The 14,537-nt window shown below is 41.7% G+C and overlaps 2 protein-coding genes across 6 annotated transcripts in view; one reads left to right on the forward strand and one right to left on the reverse strand.

The window, feature by feature from the left end:
• Positions 1–3,021: 3,021 nt before the first annotated feature.
• LOC129814992 (protein FAM72A-like) lies at positions 3,022–7,768 on the reverse strand. The gene is made up of 4 exons (XM_055868209.1): positions 6,815–7,768; positions 6,462–6,539; positions 5,790–5,914; positions 3,022–5,362 (listed from the first exon to the last, which is right to left on the reverse strand). The coding sequence occupies exons 1-4, from the start codon at positions 6,958–6,960 to the stop codon at positions 5,268–5,270; spliced, it is 444 nt and encodes a 147-aa protein (XP_055724184.1). The 5' UTR covers positions 6,961–7,768; the 3' UTR covers positions 3,022–5,267.
• Positions 7,769–9,419: 1,651 nt separating this feature from the next.
• LOC129814990 (SLIT-ROBO Rho GTPase-activating protein 2-like) overlaps positions 9,420–14,537 on the forward strand; it is a 125,551-nt gene continuing 120,433 nt past the window's right edge. For 3 of the 5 annotated variants that reach the window (XM_055868203.1, XM_055868205.1, XM_055868204.1), the window contains exon 1: positions 9,420–9,903. In XM_055868203.1, coding sequence (XP_055724178.1) covers positions 9,837–9,903 — 67 coding nt within the window. In that variant the 5' untranslated portion in view covers positions 9,420–9,836. The remainder of the gene's footprint in view (positions 9,904–14,537) is intronic. The other 2 variants (XM_055868207.1, XM_055868208.1) reach the window with 2 other exon arrangements.

Below are 14,537 nucleotides of genomic sequence, written 5' to 3' on the forward strand. Positions count from 1 at the left end.
ATTGTCATTCAAAATCATTCAAACTCCTTCATCACATATTAAAGCCTTTATCGAAGCTCTTTAACAATGCAGATTGTTCTTTGTGGCTATCAATCTATACAGTGAACCTACAATGAGTGGAACGGCAATGATCTGCTGCCCTCTTGTGTTCAGTTGTCAGAGAGCAGGACAGCAGGGGGGTCTTGACAACAGACTTGAATAGGCAAAGCCGGATGGCCTGTGACACATTAAAAAAAACAGCTGGCTGCCAGACTGAGAGAAGTCTCCTAACCTAATTAGTTCAAGCTAAACAAATCACACTTTGTTGAAACAGACCATGATGATGCAGCACCATGGTTGTGGACTACAGGAAAAGGAGGACCGAGTACTCCCCCATTCTCATCGACAGGGCTGTAGTGGAGCAGGTTGAGAGCTTTAAGTTCCTTGGTGTCTACATCACCAACAAACTATCTTGGTCCAAACACACCAAGACAGTCGTGAAGAGTGCATGACAAAGCCTATTCCCCCTCAGGAGGCTGAAAAGATTTGGCATTGGTCCCCAGATCCTCAACGTTCTACAGCTGCACCATCGAGAGCATCCTGCTGGTTGCATTGCTGCCTAGTATGGTAACTGCTCGACCTCCGACCGCAAGGCACTATAGAGAGGAGTGCGTACGGCCCAGTACATCACTGGGGCCAAGCTTCCTGCCATCCAGGACCTCTATACCAGGTGGTGTCAGAGGAAGGCCCTAAAAATTGTCAGTCTCCAGCCACCCTAGTCATAGACTGTTCTCTCTGCTACCGCATGGCAAGCGGTACCAGAGCTCCAAGTCTAGGTCCAAAAGGCTTCTTAACAGCTTCTACACCCCCAAGCCATAAGATTCCTGAACAGCTATTTGCATTGTTCCCCACCCCCTATTTCACACTGCGGCTACTCTCTGTTTATCATCTATGCATAGTGTCTAACTCTACCTACATGTACATTTTACCTCAATTACCTTGACTAACCTGTGCCCCCACACATCGACTCTGTACCGGTACCTCCTGTATACAGCCTCGCTACTGTTATTTTACAGCTGCTCTTTAATTATTATTTTTGACTTATCTATTTTTTACTTAACACTTATTTTTTCTTAAAACTGCATTGTTGGTTAAGGGCTCGTAAGTAAGCATTTCACGGTAAGGTGGTAACCTGATGTATTCGGCGCATGTGACAAATAACATTTAATTTAATTTGATCATAAAAAAAGAGTGTTATAGAAGTGCAAGTAATACTATCTATCATACATTAAATCAGAACTGAAACGGAGACATTTGATCATTTACTTTTGGTTGAAATTCAGGTGATAATACTACATGACAAAAGCAGCTATTCTCCCTAGGCCGAGGTCCTTCACCTGGTGGGTAGCTATGGCGGTGTCTGTGTGTGCCGCTCCTCTCAAGCCACTAGGGGGCGCCGGTGGCAGTTGGACGGCAAACTCATCTTTCTCCTCGCTTCTGCATGACGCAATGATCCCTCCGTCAGCAGGACCTATGGAATAGTATCGCTTATAGCGGGCATACAGTAATTGAGAGGGTTCATGTTGAAAGTACAGGATGTTTGAACGGTTTGATCTTCATCGACAGTCTTAGTAGTCCGGTCATCAAGGTGAAGGTGAAAAACAAAGATTGCAAAGTATCATAACCGAAAATGATATTGTTTGAAGGGTATGATTCTCTGGCGTAGTCTTCCCTGGGATAGAGGCCGCTCTTCCTCGTCAGTAGGAGGAGACTCCTCTGTGTTATAGTCATCCCTGAGGAGCACAATCACTCACACAGGATACATGTAGAAACACACAAGCTAAAACCAATACACAAAAGTACCAACCCAGTGACTGGAGGCTGTATATGCCGTCTGGTGACTTCTGGGTTCTAACCCAGTAGAAAAATCAGGTCAGGTCTTTTGGTTCATACTCAGTGTGACGTGCGTGTACATACAGACTGACAGTAGACTGGTCCTGATCTTTATGCTGAAAGATGAACGAAGCAAAGTACAGTGAGATCCTTGATGAAAACCTGCTCAAGAGCACTCAGGGCCTCAGACTGGGGGGCGAAGGTTCACCGTCCAACAGGACAACGACCCTAAGCACACAGCCAAGACAATGCAGAAGTCTCTGAACGTCCTTGAGTGGCCCAGCCAGAGCCTAGACTTGAACCCGATCGAACATCTCTGGAGAGACCTGAATATAGCTGTGCGGCAACGCTCTCCATCCAACCTGACAGAGCTTGAGAGGATCTGCAGAGAAGAATGGGAGAAACTCCCCAAATACAGGTGTGCCAAGCTTGTAGCGTCCTACTGAATAAGACTGGATGCTGTAATCGCTGCCAAAGGTGCGTCAACAAACTACTGAGTAAAGGGTCTGAATACTTTTGTAAATATATGTATAAAAAGCTGTTTTAGCTTTGTCATTATGGGGTATTGTGTGTAGATTGATGAAGGGAAAAAAACGTTTTAATCAATTTTAGAATAAGGCTGTAACGTAACAAAATGTGAATAAAGTCAAGGGGTGTGAATACTTTCTGAAGGCTGTGTGTCTTACTATACTTTAGGACTTTTTGGGGACCAACAATTTCCATTGAAAAATCCTTCCCGAACCTTAATTGTAACCCTAACTCTTAATCCTAAAATAGCCTTTCTCAAAGTGTGGATGGCAAAATGGCCTCACTTCTCTGAATTTTCATTGGTTTACTATTCTTGTGAGGACTTCTGGTACTCACAAGTATAGTAAAACCTACACACACACGTCTGCTGAGTGTGCATATGGACTCCTACCATGGCTGTGCTGTATTATGTGTTGCAGGGAGCTGGCAGAATCACTTGAGAGCTGCCATGGCTGGCTGGCAGATCAGGACCAGGACAGTCAGAGCAACATTCCAACATCACATCCACAGACATTATACCTACACAGTTAGGGCTGAACTCAATGTGAGAGAACTCACATGTGAAGACTTGCTTCAGTACCTGAAGATTCTTTGTGACCAAAAAGTTCACAAAACAATAGATATTTTGGAAAAGGTGTATTATCAATACAATAAGCATTAAAAATGACAAATGTTTCAAACTACCAATGCAGTTTCAGTGCAATTTCAGAATATACATATTTTTCAGCAGGGCAAGTCACATCAGTATAAACACAGCAAATGCCTGTTAATAAATACATACATTAAAATGAATAAATAAAAGCACGCTACTTAAGTTAATCATATTCAAGGGAGATTTTTTATTTATTTTTTAATTGGTCACTGTTTTGATGGTCTTTGATTATCTCCCTATTGTCCTATGCAATAGGAAGCTCTCAGGTGATACCTTCACTAAGGCAAAACTTCAAAACAAAAATCAGCCTCCAAACGTAACACTTAAATGCAAGTGAAATGTAAAATAAAGAGAAAAATAAAAACTACAGTACACTACAAAACATTGCTTTTGTGAATGAAAATTAAACAAAAAGGAACATTTAAGTGAAAAGAGATTGTCTGTGGGATTTAGATAATTGGCTAATAATTTTGTTAAATCATGTCACAAGATGTGATCCACTAAGCCAGAGCTTAGAACATCATTTAAAAGGTCCAATGCAGCTGCTTTCACCTCAATATGAACTCACTTCTGGGTAACAATCAAGTACCTTGATGTGATAGTTTTGAATTAAAATGGTCAAAAATAAACAAAAATAGCTTCTTAGCAAAGAGCAATTTCTCAAGCAAGAATTTTGCTAAGACTGTCGGAGTGGTCTGAGTGGGGAGGGGAAACGGAAAACTAGTAGTTATTGGCCGAGAGGTTTGGAACTCTTTCTTGTTGGTCCATTAACCAATTTACTGCCTGGTGGTGATACCAGGCACGTCAAAACAGGCTGCAATTTCAGGTGGTCTTTTCAAACAGCTCTTACACTAAAAAGGCATTATCATCATATTCACACTTTCACAGTATTATTCCAACCTCAGTGTGGAAACATAGAAATCACATTTTTGACTGCGCTGGGCCTTGGTGACTGCCATTTCAAATTGGTGACTGCCATTTCAGGTATTTGGTGTGTATGTCTACCTTTCGTACTGCTCGTTATCACCCCAAAATAATTTCCCATGTAAGCTTCAACATATCTTTTTAACACAGGAATAGCTTGTCTGCTTGAACTGGGAGGTATATTAACGGAAATGTAAGATACGTCACTCATTGCGACAGTACTTGCTGGGCACCGATGCATCAAAACAAAGCTAGCGAACACATTTTAGTTCCAGTGAGAGAGTGAGCATGACCTCCTGCAATGACAGTCAGCCCACAGTTCTCCACAGAATACAAATCAGATCCAAGGCCATTAGAATACAAGTCGAGAAGGTTGGCTGAAGCAAAAGCTTCAGCAGCAATAGAAAGTTCTGCTCTACACAGGCACTCCTTTATACAAGTGATCCATACTCAAATATACAGTATACTCATATGGTGCTCTGACAAGCACACAACCGTTCAAGTGTTCAATCATACAGGGTTTGGATAGCAACTTTCTCACTGTTTTTGCTGCAATATTGTTACTATGTCAACAATGTAGTGAGTGGACATCAACTTTCCTTTTCACGATCATGTATTTTCTGTCCGGCTCCTTCACCAGGTTCAGATGACATGTGCGTAATTAGGCCTAATCTATTTTCCTTGAGCATCTTCAGTCCCACCACAGTGGCGCCCTAGAACCAAACTCGTATCTATAGCGTATGTTCTAGTACCATCTGTTGATCACACTGGCCCTCCTCATGAAAGAGTGACAAGATAAACTGGCAAATACTCAATGTAAACAATGTCAGATTCTGAAACACAACATCATCGTGATTGTTCAAGGACCAACACAGGACTGACAAAAATCTAAAACACAGCATACAATGTTCAATCCAGTGTCCAATGGCAACCGGCAACCCGAAGGGTATAAAACAGCCATGTGAAATGTTAAGACCATCCATCCATCCGGCTGTCTGTCCGTCAGTGAATTAGAAAGAGGAGTTTGTTTGAGTGGGGGTTCAGTTGTGAGTTTGAGGAGAGAGGGCAGTTCCGACAGTTGGTTTCACCCAAAGAGAGAGAGAGAGAGAAAGGGAGAAAGATCGGACCGTGAGAGGAGAGTGTCTTTCTAACGGACAGATGTTGGGAAGGGGGATATGGTCACAGGGTAAGCCCCCCTCTCCTCTTTCGCTCACTGCTTCTTCTCCGTCTGTTCCTGGGGGTTCTGGTAGGTCACAGGGTAACGTCTTGCTCCTCCATCTCTCATCCCTCTCTACCTGATACACTCCTCCTCTGATGGGCTTTCTGATTCCTCGTTCTCGCTGTCCTCTAGCTCGGGAAGGTCTCCCCACAGCAACAAGTTTAAACCTGCAACAAAAGACAAAGTCAACACCAAAGTTTGTGTGTGGCAGACTGTGTGGTGCAGCAGTTTAATTAAGTCTTTCCTCGCCAACTAGCTAAGTCAATCAAAAATTGTCCAAAGCTGAAACAGGCTGGCATCCAGGCATTGCACAACGACCCCAAGTAATATATTCAACCTCTGCATTTTTTCTGCTGGTGCTTACTGATGTGGTAGTAGTGATAGGAAGAGTGCACACACAATGCCAAACATTGTGCCAGTCGGTGTTGCATCTTGTCACAAACTATGCATTTAGGGGAAATTCTTCTTCACATTTACTTTAACTAACTCCTTTGGGTTCAGGACATTCCTCTTGGGATACAGTCTGTATTCTTCATGAGCAGGTACTGTAAGAGGTCTGTGTGCTGGAAGACAGTGAGTGAAATAAGTTTTAACCTGTAGCATCCAGTCGGTTGAGGGTGGACACAGCATCACTGTTAAACATCCAGAAATGGCCATTGTTACAGGACAGCAAGCAGGGCTTACAGGGAGCGACCACGTGATACCCCACAACATTACCACTGAAGAAGGGGAGAGAGGGGAGGCAGAGAGGGGGAAATGGATACAGAGAAAGGGGGAGGGGGAAAATGATATATAGAGAGAGAGAGAGAGAGAGAGAGAGAGAGAGAGAGAGAGAGAGAGAGAGGAGCGAGAGAGAGAGAGAGAGAGGAGGATGAGAGAGAAACAAAAAAACATGTCAGCTTTTTATAGGGAGCACCTGTGAAAGTGCTAACTATCAGTAGGCAGTAGGTGTCTATTATCTACCCAATGCGTTTCTGTGAACAACAACAAAGCAGGAGAAACAAAAGGGGCCTGACAAAAGCCTCCCTGTACCCACCAAACTGCTGGCTCAACAACTTTCCTACTAAAGCACAACACATGGACATTTGCATGCATTTACATTGGCATTTGTCAATATAAATAAACAACACCCCCACCAAAACAGCCACAGCGGTGTTGCGCTGTTATTTTGTAAACAAAAAAGCACATAGGATTATATGGTGATGAAAACAGGTTAGAGTTTTGCGAGTAGGCAAATCTGTGATTACAGTAACGTTAAATACATACCATTTCAGGCAGGCGATATCTCTCAGTTTGCATCTGCAGCTTTCTGTAGAGTAGCAGCTGGCCACAAAGTCAACAGTTCTAGATGAGGTGGGGGTGTTATTAGGATTGTTAGAAAGAACAAAGGGGCACCATCTCATTCTAGCCATAGAGTGCGATAATGGATAAGAACTTACGTCGATTTATAAAGTATTCACTATATCTCACAGTAATCACAAACACAACATATGAACAAAAACAACTGACCAATGAGCAACCCCCCCCCCCATAGAAAACATAATATTAGCTCATTAGTCACAACTCCATCCACACATTCAGTGATCATGTCATAACAACATAGTGGCTGTATTGCTTACCTGTTGGGAGGTATGTCAGTAGAAAACAGCTCAATTTCTGTGTCTGCAAGGAGTACTGCCTTCATTCCTCTTGTGCAGAGAAGACTCTCACAATATATACAATTCACTTGAGTGACACATTTGTTTTTGAAGTTGGAGGTAGACATGCTCTTTAAATACTGCTCTGCTAGCCCCAGAATCCCAGTGTCCAGAGGAAATGTGTCAGAACAGATCGATCAATGTAGCAATGGTAGCTCCTCTGAAGCGAACGTTACCAAAAATAAAAATGTATAGCTAACTTAATAGGTAACTCAGCTAGCAACAACTAGCTGGATGACGTTAGAAGCAGGTTGGTTATAAAACATACGCCACAAATCAGATGGCGTAACGTTGTCATATAGCTACCGTTAACGTTTCCACGTCTATATTGGAGGTGTCAATAATTAGCTAACTAGATAGCTACCGACTCTTGTTGATAGCAAGCTAGCTACGTTAACTACTTGTCAACACAGAGCCGCAAGATAGCTATCGTTAGCTACGTTCGTTAAAGTAACGAGTGACCACAATAACACAGCATCCGATGTTCAAAATAGCTAATGGTCTGTTGCCATTTCAATTTATCTTCGAAGTGCTCTTCTCATATGAAACAATTTCCTGAATCTTTGTTCAGTTACGTCGTTGCATTCACATATTCTGTCAAATGTTGTAGTAGTAGCCAGCTAGTGTCACTGTTGTGTTGATTGTTTATAACTTCCTGTTAGCTACCGATACTTCCTGAAACATTTTTAAACGGCTTTATCTCGAATTTCGATTGGCTCTCGAGGACAATAATGACTATTCCATTGGGTAATAATCGTACATCACGCCTACCTAGGTAATCTTGACAGTCGATTTAAAGGATGTTATGCCATTCATAATCAATTCAGCCAATCGAAAGATGCAAAATCTCATATTTTTCCATGAAGAGGCGGAGTTATTCTGGGAGAATTTGTGAAGAAAGCACCAAATAAATCTTCACGAGGGACTTAAATTAAATAGTAAAGCTCGTATTCTCATGGAAATCGACATACGAGGTAAAATCAATTTGGTGCATGTATAAGATCTGCTTTTAGCAACTTACATTTTAAAACGTGTGCGATGCAGTATGTGTTTATATCACACAAATAGTTAGAAAAGTAACTTTTGCAACTCATTTAGACTTGACTAGCTAGCTCCTTAGCCTACCTCTGGTCCCGAGACTTTTCTATGGCAAAAAATTGCGAAATGCCTTATTCTTATAGCCTGATGTAACCATCAATATTATTTTCCCCTTCACCTATGGATTAGTGAAAAGGAAATACTGTAATTGTGAATTTTGCGAACATGCTGGTTCCACAAGGCTTTCATTCTTATATGCTCAAATGCAACAGTTGTATTTCCCTCCACGTATAAAAGCCTTTAGTTTTTCACATTGTTGTAATGTAAGTATTTAAATGTCCTCCTATTTCTTTTCTACAGCCAAATGCATCTTGGGACAATATTGCAACTTGCGAGACCAATGCGTGATCTGACCGCAGATAGAACAATGAGCTAATTATGCATATATTTGATCTGAATGTCTGTAAAAAAAATATATACATGATAGATTTTGACCTCATGCTACAATTCCAGGCTATATTGCAGCCTACTACTCTGCAAGATCCAATGTTGTATATATAGCATCATTAATATCATCTGTAGGGCTAAACGTTGATAGCACCGTCTTTAAAAGGGTTGTCGCTCAGCTGCTATAGTTAGTTTAGTAAAACAGCTATAACTCATTGATTGGTTGACATTGTGATATGCCCATGTTTTGCAAGCACCACATGACTCTATTTCATTCAATGAGATAGGCCTAGGCTATATTAACTGTAACGTGTTCTAAGCTACCTATAAACTAATACAAAGTGTAACTGCCTGTATAATTTACAAGCCTTTATATAAGATACCCCAGTTTGTTTTGAAGTGTTATTACCTTTTTCTGAGTTTTTGCTTTTCACAACACACCCGAGTTAAACTGTTTTTAGTCAATTATATTGTCAATGTCATGGGCACATTGGACAACATTGAACTGAAATTTATTTGGACCTTTATGTTCTCTGGGCTCTGCCAGATATGGCCCCACCCTAAAACAATCTAATGCATTTCTCTCGGATAATTAGTCAATCACAATTCAAGAGTACAGCTATTATATTGAGTCATATTAGCCCTATGTGTTATTACAGTGTAGTGTGTAGGCAAGGGTCCATTCACCAACTCTAACCTTCACTGTTAAGAATTACAGTTGGATCTCATCTGACTGCCCTCCCAACCCTGTAAGCTCTAGGCCCACCCCCCAGACACATGGCAACACCCAGCATCTGGCCTAATCACTGCAGTATCAATAAAGTTGCCCATTGTTATAGGTTTGAATGATGTGTAAAGCCCACTATTTTATCCATACATACACAGTATTAAATACTGGGCTAGTGTGATAATGAATATGTATGGACAAGCACGCTGCAGTTTATGTATCAACCAAATAAATGCGATACATGCATAGTGTGTGGGCTTTTCCCCATGCCTGCGCATTGGCTTCCCATTCCCAGCTCATCCATGTACCCCACTCTGACTCTAGGAGGAAGAGCAGACAGCCACGGAGCCAGGCCATCCTCCGACCGTCGTGGTTACAACCACTCACTGAAGGACTAAACTTTTTGGGAGTCTCCTCATCCGGCGGTGCTGGCTGACTGGTTATTGTTGGTTTAGGGGAATGCATCTCTCCTCTGTTTGCTCTATAAACGGTTTTGGGAACGCATTGAGGAAAGGGTCCACACGAATGGGAATACGGCAGCGCCAAACTCTTGCAATGCGGCCAGAGTGAAGGGGGCAGAAGACAATACCATTCCACGGGCTGTGGGGCTGCTCGCTACAATATTTCAGTGGGTTCTGCTTCCAAGCGAATTGTTACAGTTCCATTTTTTCTCTGATTGCTCCTATAACCCATTATTGCGACGAATAGTGTTTTTGATTAGAAGAACAAGCCATGATGTCTACGGCCAAATTCCGAAAGGACAAGGAGATCGTAGCCGAATATGAGACTCAAGCTAAAGGTAATACTTTTCTACCAAGTTTTATATTGTTATAAATGCTGTTCCTTGCGCTCATGTTGGCTATCCAGCCCACAATGCCTTGTCGCATTTATTTTTCGCTTCGTGGATACGTCAACGTGGATCAGTTATTCCTGTCTAAGCCTATCCCAATATCCAAACTAATAGCCTATTCATTTTACAAAGGGTAACAACGTCCGGGTCCTATTTGATGGGTTTAGTAGGCAGATTATTCTTATTTAATTGTCATCATAGTCTACGGGGGTGTCAAATCGAAGCGTTCTTTTAAGACCATCTTGATAACCGATTTTATCGAGAGTAGCCTACCAAATCATCAGGCCCACAGTTAATAAAAATACATCTGATAGCCTTATGTCTGAATTACGCGGTATCGGTGCATCCATATACCGCATTAATAAGACAGTATGAAATGTGTTTTTGCTCTCCATGGTGATGTTATGTATGTAGCCTACATATTCCACATGCCTGTGAAACAACGCAGGGCGTTTTCTCTCCCTGCAGGTCTCCTGTATTCTGGTGTGGTGCTAGGCATTCAGAACAACGTTCGGAATAGGACAAAATTATGAATTAAATGGCCCGTCGCCTCACGTGCGAGGGTCGGTCCGAGGTTCACCGTTCACCGAATACCGCCTGAACCAAGGACATGGGAGCACGGGAGGGTTTTGGCGAGGTTTTGTCACGGGGGAGTGGGGAGAGGATGAGAGGGGTAGTGTTTAGCGGGTTAACTGTTTACTTGCTGATGGTTTATCGATGTTTGTTGTCAAGGGGATTGTGATATTTTTATGGTCAGGGAGTCAGTCATACTAGATTTATATCCGAGTGGTAATAAGGATTGGAGAGGAAACTGTAGAGTGAGAGAAAGAACAGGATATGATCCTCCTAATGAATAGCACTGCATTAACAGAAGATTAGGTGACCCCCCCCCCCCCCCCCCCCCCCCCCCTGTTATGGGTCAGAGAGGGGGACAGACACCACTTCATCATAAACTAGTCAGGTTAGCTGCATCCTAACAGTCTGAAAGCGCTCCCCCCTCTCCTTACCTCTTTAATTCACAACCCTGCTATAACTATACCCAAATCCATCCATATAGGAGAAATGAATGGACTGGGTTCCAACAGTGGACAGACGGGAAGAACAGGAGAGAGAAGGAGAAGAAACATTTGATTAAGTTGGCACAGTGTGTTTGTGACTGTAACAGACCAGTAAGACTAGCCCAAAGGCTGGCAGATGGCGATATTGAGTCATGTCATCTTACCGTCCAAATGCATTTTATTCCGCCGGCAGTACATTCGTTTCCCCGTGGACCGGTTTTTACCCAAAACATTTTCCATTCAGGCTGCAAAGGCTTCGATTTCCTCTTTATGCATATTTTCATTTTACACCACAATGCTAGTGGCTGGATGCTAATCCCAAATGATGTGTGTCGTGTTCAGCCAATCATGTTACAGCAGTCTGGTTTTTCACCCCTAACCTAATGCAGGGCTGTATCTCATTAGTGGAAACCAAGACTCTTCTCAGGGCGGGTCTGTCGGTTTTAACCCTTTTCGTAGCAGGTGAGGAGAACATACGCAGTAGGTTAGGAGAATTAGGTTAAGGTTAGGAAAGGGTTAGGGTTAGGGTTAGCTAAAATGTTAAAATTGTCCCCAACGCGAATCGAACATATCTATCTACAACCAGGTCTGCCCTGAGTACAGTCTTGGTTTCCACTAATGCGATGCTGCTGATGCCCAAATCAAACGAAAAGTGTTTTTTGGTAGTGACTTAGAGAAAACAAACCGGCGTGAGCGTCAACGGTATATTTTTCTCAAGTGTATGCGGAGCAATTCTGATAAAATAAGCAGATAAATGGCGTGGGTCGTTTGTTGCAAAGGAATTAGAGAAATTGTTATGATCTTCCCTGTGCTAAGTAGACTAGCTAAATATTTAGTTTAAAATGTATTGGTCTGTAAGCTAAGGTTTCAGTCAAATAAGATATATATTTTAAACAATGCACCCTACCTGTGTTGATTCTGGTCGTATATAGCCTAGTCGTATATAGCCTAGGCAGGCTGAGCTGGAAAAATCGAGGACTCCGATTTCAAGAGAGAATACTTTTATGTTAAACGACGAGACTAGCTAAATTCTTCATGAACTGCTAGGATGTATCTATAACTCTCCTCACAGTTGGTGAGCTAACATAACAACTGTTTAGTGCTGGCAGGCAGGTACAGTAGCTCCCATAGGACATATAAGGCGAGTCAAAAGGATCACACAACAATAATATGTAAGGGCTACATAGCGAACATAACAAATACAACTGTTTAAATGGATTCTCTTGACATTTAGGTTGGCATTCGCAACGCGGTGCCTGTGAATTGACGCCCTTTACTCTCGCACGCACATTTTGACGCATCAAAAGAAACTGCAGCAGCCGTAAAAAAAAAAGAAAAAAAAGAACCCTTGGTGATATAGTTTTAACCTGATTGCCTGAACGCGATACACAGGATTAGCATTTAGCCACTCTTGCATGGTGGTGGAAAATGGTGTTTCATAAGGAAAGTACACACATTTTCCCAGTTTATTTCCTATTTTCTCACCATTAAATAAAGTTAAGGAGGAAATCGAAGCCTATGCATCCTGAATGGGAAATATTTTAGGTACGAACCGGTCCACGAGGGATACGAATGTATTTCCGGCTGCATACACAGAAGAGACCAGAGGGGTAGAAAGAGAGGCTGTCATGGTCCAATGAGGAGGAGGCTGGGAAGTAGGCCCATACCTTTTCTCTCTCTTTCATTCTTTTTTCCCTTTCTCTCCCCACTCAGGGAATGGAGCATGAAAGCAGGTCACATGTATTCACAGATAGTATGGCTCTCTATCGCTTAGCAGCATCTCACTGAAGCCATGACCCTGTAGGATCTGAGTTGTTGGCAGTGACTTGTTGACCAGTGTTGGGGAGTAGTGAACTACATGTAGTTAAACGAGTAATTTAACTACATTTTGAAGTAGATTGGTGGTATTTGAACTGAATTCAAAACGAGATGGTGTTTTCAGTAGTTAATAACTTTTTTTTGCTATGTAGCGGTGTAGATAACTACAGGAACTGCACTCTACTTTTTTGCAAAAATATAATATGGGCAATCATTTCCTTCATTTTTTGGCATCAGACCTGCCTAATTCTCACTTGAAACATCGTTTTTGTGTTTATTGGGCTAAATTACACATTCTGTTAACATATGACCCCAAAGTGAACTGGTCTTGTAATTTGTAGTTGACATTTCAGATTTACATATGATGATTTATCACAAATTAGTTTGGATGTAGTTAACTAAAGTTACTTTGAAAAAGTAGTTCAGTAAATTATATTTCTCTTAAGGGTAGCTTTCGTGTAGCTTAACTTCTATCAGTGTAAAGTAATTTGTAACTTGGTAAACTATCTTTTCAGAGTAGTTTCCCCAACACTGCTTGTTTCAGTGTAAAGTAATTTGTAACTATCTTTTCAGAGTAGTTTCGCCAACACTGCTCGTTTCAGTGTAAAGTAATTTGTAACTTGGTAAACTATCTTTTCAGAGTAGTTTCCCCAACACTGCTCGTTTCAGTGTAAAGTAATTTGTAACTTGGTAAACTATCTTTTCAGAGTAGTTTTCCCAACACTGCTTGTTTCAGTGTAAAGTAATTTGTAACTTGGTAAACTATTTTTTCAGAGTAGTTTCCCCAACACTGCTTGTTGCCCTGAAGGCTGTTGCTGTGTTCCTACAATGACAGGGGCTTCATGCCTGGCCAAGTATCTGAGGTTGCTGCAGTGAGTCTGTTTTCTGAAGCAGAAAATGTGTTCTTACTACAGTGTTATAAGAATGTACAACAATTTCAGGGAGTACACCTACGTCCTCTTTTTCCTCATGTTTTCTCCCATTTCATGCTCATCGGTGGTGTAGTGGCGCCAGGAGAATTGGATATACTCTAATGTAGCCGACGTTTTCCCAAACGGACCACCCAGCGAAGGAAAGGGGATCTGTGTGAAGTTCTATGAGAAACAGTAACACACTCTGAATGACCTAAAATGATGAATCCCATATTAGTCTTTGAGTCAGGCCAACCCAAGGCCAACCCAAGCTGTACTGTGCAAGTAGGCTAATAGTAGGCCGTCTATTTAAACAGATAAATTAGTCTATCAACTGAGTCACAGGTTTCTGATTTTTCAATTTTTTCCCCCCCAGGTTTTCACTCTCAAAGTCACATATTTTTAATAGAAAAACAGAAAAGGTCCATAACAATGTTTAAACCACATCAGGAGAGCGCTTTTGAGGTCTAAGAAAAAATGACATTTTAGATTTGTTTTGTGTAGTTACCCTTTAATTCAAGTGCACAGGCACCTAACACTGCTGTTCAGTTAGCAGCGCTGTTCAGTTAGCAGCGTTGTCATTCAGCCAGATAGGCATAGGCTACTCTGTAGCTTGTTAACATTTAATTGAGAAGTTTTTTGGGAAAGCCTTTCCATCTACAAGAAGACGATTAGGCCTATCATTAGCATCACTATGTTTTTCCCATTCCTTAATTGTTTTAAACCTGGACATTTTACTTCATATTATGAGGCATGTCTTACCTAGATTCAAAGTAACCTACAACCAAAATCCCAC

This window comes from Salvelinus fontinalis, chromosome 18 (assembly GCF_029448725.1).
Source record: "Salvelinus fontinalis isolate EN_2023a chromosome 18, ASM2944872v1, whole genome shotgun sequence".
NCBI classification, from domain to species: Eukaryota; Metazoa; Chordata; class Actinopteri; order Salmoniformes; family Salmonidae; genus Salvelinus; species Salvelinus fontinalis.